At 34.7% G+C, this 3,992-nt stretch overlaps 1 protein-coding gene across 1 annotated transcript; it reads left to right on the forward strand.

Moving 5' to 3' along the window:
• The first annotated feature begins 3,138 nt into the window (after positions 1-3,138).
• LOC140801151 (uncharacterized) lies at positions 3,139-3,615 on the forward strand. Its single transcript, XM_073156156.1, has one exon. The coding sequence runs from the start codon at positions 3,139-3,141 to the stop codon at positions 3,613-3,615; it is 477 nt and encodes a 158-aa protein (XP_073012257.1).
• Positions 3,616-3,992: the final 377 nt, after the last annotated feature.

Genomic DNA, 3,992 nt, shown 5'->3' on the forward strand with positions numbered 1-3,992 from the left:
ATAGAGAGAGAAGGGTCTGCTGCTACAGTACACATACTATAGCAGCAGCCAATAGAAGAGAAGAAAAAGGGGGCAGCCTCCGTAACAGTGTTTTTTAAAGAAAATTTAAAATCAGAAATTATTTGGATAAGCTTGAGAGGTAAGTTTTCTCATTCATATTTTGTTTTATTAATGCAGAAAAATTAGTAGTAATTACTTTTATTAAATAGAAATCTGTTTAAAGATGCTTAAATGTTTATGATCTCTTCTATAGGTATATTTTATTAGGTTATTAAAAAATAAGTTAGATATTCATGATTATATTTTATTAGTCCATGTAAATATTTATTTACAATTAGAATTTTTGATTAAGAATTAGAAATTTATTTTTAGAATAATTTTTTTTAGATATTGAGATGGATTGGATTTTTGATATTTACTCTATTTCATTTTTATTTAAATAGGATATATAAGTTAACATGATATTAGAGTGTTGTATGAATTTTAAATTACTTGATTCAAAATACATGGACATCTATGCATTATTTAACTTATGTATAATGAATTCCTGATCAAAGTTACGAATCTAGAACTATATGATCATAATTTGATTTGGTTTGAGTCAGTATAAATTATATTAGTGAAAGAGACATTTGGAACCCATTTTGAGAGATAAGTCCAGAGAAAAAAATTCATAGAATGTACGTTGCGGCGTGCTACCAGGTGACTCTAGCGGGATTAGAGAAAAATTTTCTAGATTGTTGTCTCGGTGACTTTAATCTTACTCAACGGCTAGTGAAAAAATCAGTAAGACACTGCATAGTATCTACTATGATCCTAGATGGATCGACTATCTAGAAAATTTTCGGGCGCCATCCCGATTGTGACTACGTAGTGCGATGTGGCCACGGGTTAGAGTACCCATTAAAGAGATAATATGACATTTTATAAATTTTGTTGGGTATCCAAGATATTAATTTCAGCAGATATAAATTTTGTCTTTAGATTCAGAGTGATTTATTTAGATTAGCAAGTTATTGCAATATTCATAATTCATGCATTTGGAAAAATTTTGAAGAAAAAAAAATTATATATATTTTGGGAAAAATGTTACATATGAGTTATCATTCCTTGTGCACTATATTATATTTATCACTTGTTGATTTTCTGTTATTAGATATATTCATAGATAGAGTGAGATTATTTGCTGAGCATTGAGCACATTAAATATCTTTTTCTTTTAAGGAGCGGATCAGAATAATTCAAAATTGGACTCTGGTATCCAAGCTCAAGATTGAAATCCTCCATAGTCTATGAATTTGTTCTAGTTATTTAGATTTTCTTTTCATGTTAGATTAGTAGTTGTTGAACCTTAGGAATGATCTAGATATTATTTTAGTTAGATTATTTTTTTTTGAATTAAAATTTTTGACTTTATTTTTGTTATAATAAATTTTGCTTTCTTTGGCTTCATGTCTCTTGGGATTGTTTTCTCAGGTTACATGGCTTTTCATGTCTCTAGGCGAGGTATGATAGTTAATGGTATCAGAGCTTAGATTTTTTTTTTAAAATATAATTAAAAGAGTCATGTGGAGGTTGGTCTCAATTACCGAAAGAAAGAATATAAAGAGAATACATCATTTTTGATAATAGAAAAGAAATGTGTCATTATATTTATTGTTTGTTTGATTTTATTCCTTTAGAGACGACGATGCCTCCTAGAAGACGTACGGTGTGACCTTTTGATAGAACTACTAGCAATATTACTGCTAATGAAGAGTTTGAGCTTGGCCCGAATCCGACAAGATATACCCCTATAACAGATTATGTGCCAGTGGTTCCTAATAGCAATCCAGCACCTACTACTATCCAAAATGAAATGCCTACAGATCCTGCCACTAAATCTGCGTCTACTGTTCATATACGTCATGTTTTTTAAACTATAGCACAAACACTTATAGCCCACTAGGGTTAGGTCTTTTAGTGTGGGGCGGGGTACTTCATTTGATAAATTTCTCAAGACTTCACCACCATCCTTCAGGGGTTCCACTGAACCATTTGAGGCAGAGGCTTGGCTTTTGAGAATGTAGAAGATCTTTGAGTGCCTACAATGCACAGATGAACAAAAAGTTAACTTTGCATCCTATATATTTGAGGATTGTGTAGAGCATTGATAGCATTCAGTGAAATGTCAATTTGAAGGAAAGAAAATTGAATTGAATTAGAACAAAATTTTAGAGCTCTTTTATGATAAATATTATCCTTTTACCCTTCGCAAGCAAAAGAAGTTAGAATTGCTCACCCTAAAGCAAGAGAGTATGTCCGTAGCAGATTGTGAGGCTAAGTTTGCTGAATTGTCTTGCTTTGCTCCGCATCTTGTTGAAAAAGAGGAAGATAAAGTGATGATTTTTGAGAATGGATTATGATATCCTATTAAGTATCGTGCTGTTTCTCATGAGTGTAAGACTTATGCTGAGTTGGTCACTAAGGCACTGATTATTGAAATGCGTTTTGAAGAAGCTAAGTTGGAGAGAGGACAAGAGCAAGCCAAAAGGCAAAAACCCAATTCTAATCCAAGCCAAGGCAGCTGAGCAAACCAATCAAGCAAGTCAAAGAATATGTCAAGCTATTTGAGTGGTGGCAATAGGCAGAAACCCTAAGGACCATGCCCAAGATGCACATTCTATAAGAGTTGATTGTAATGGAGTAGTGCATGTTTGTTTCAAGTGCAGAAAGACTGGTCATATTTCTTCTCATTGTCGGACACCATCAAGAGGGAGTTTAGCACCCCAGAACCAGCAATATCAAACTCAAGGATGGATGCAAGTCTTGGACCAGAAAGTTACAGATTATCAGCTACCTCCAAGCATTAGAAATCTTTAGTCAACTCCGGAGCATCAAAACCAAGGCTTGAGGCTCAATGGCGTGTTTATGCTTTGACTCAAGAGGATGCCGAGTACTTTCCTATTGTAGTTCAAGGTACACTTTGCATCTCTTCCATGCCAGGAAAAGTACTTATCGATTCTGAAGCTACCCATTCTTTTGCTACATTTGCATTTATAAATAGGTTATCTATCACGCCTGAGGTTATGGATACTTCTCTAGTTGTTTCTACATTAGTAGGGAGTAATATGTTTAGACTATGTATGCAAATCCTGCATGGTGGAACTTGAGGGCAAGTGCCTTCTCGTGGATCTTATATCTCTAGAGATAAATGACTTTGATGTCATCCTTGGTATGGACTACTTGGTTGCACATCATGCGACAGTTGATTGTAGGCAGAAAAAAGTTACTTTTACTTTACCTGGTCAACTTGAACCTTTCTTTCAGGGAAAGAAAAGGTTCCCTCGAACAAGCATTATATCTACACTTTATGCTAATAAATTACTTAAGAAAGGTTGTATGGGCTACGTAGCATCTGTTGCAGACATGCAAAAATCAGCACCAAGCATAGAAGACCTTTCAATTGTGAGAGACTTTTGTGATGTTTTTCCTGAAGATCTTCCTGGATTACCACTATATCGTGAGATTGAATTCACAATAGATTTAACTCCTAGTACTGCACCAATATCTAAAGCCCCATACAAAATAGGAGTGGCTGAACTGCGAGAGCTGCAAACTCAATTGCAAGAATGATTAGACCTAGGTTTTATCAGGCCTAGTTTATCACCTTGGAGAGCACCAGTCTTATTTGCATCTATCAGGCTGATATATCAGGCTCTTTGCGTCTTTGTATTGATTATCGTGAGCTAAACAAGGTCACAATTACGAACAGATATCCTTTAGCTCGCATTGAAGACTTATTTGATCAATTGCAAGGAGCTCTGGTCTTCTCCAAGATTTATTTGAGATCCGACTACCACCAATTAAATATCAAGGAGGAAGACATTCCTAAATCAGCCTTTAGGACTCGCTACGGTCACTATGAATTTTGGTTAAGCCCTTCAGACTTACTAATGCACCGGCACCATTCAAGGATTTGATGAACGGAGTATTCAAGCCTCAATTGGATC

The sequence above is a fragment of the Typha latifolia genome, chromosome 14 (assembly GCF_019914945.1).
Source record: "Typha latifolia isolate L0001 chromosome 14, TyphaL0001v2, whole genome shotgun sequence".
Classification (NCBI taxonomy): domain Eukaryota; kingdom Viridiplantae; phylum Streptophyta; class Magnoliopsida; order Poales; family Typhaceae; genus Typha; species Typha latifolia.

What these genes read in the sequence shown, in the direction of transcription:
- LOC140801151 (XM_073156156.1), top strand. Translation starts at nt 3,139, where the DNA reads ATGGTGGAACTTGAGGGCAAGTGCCTTCTCGTGGATCTTATATCTCTA.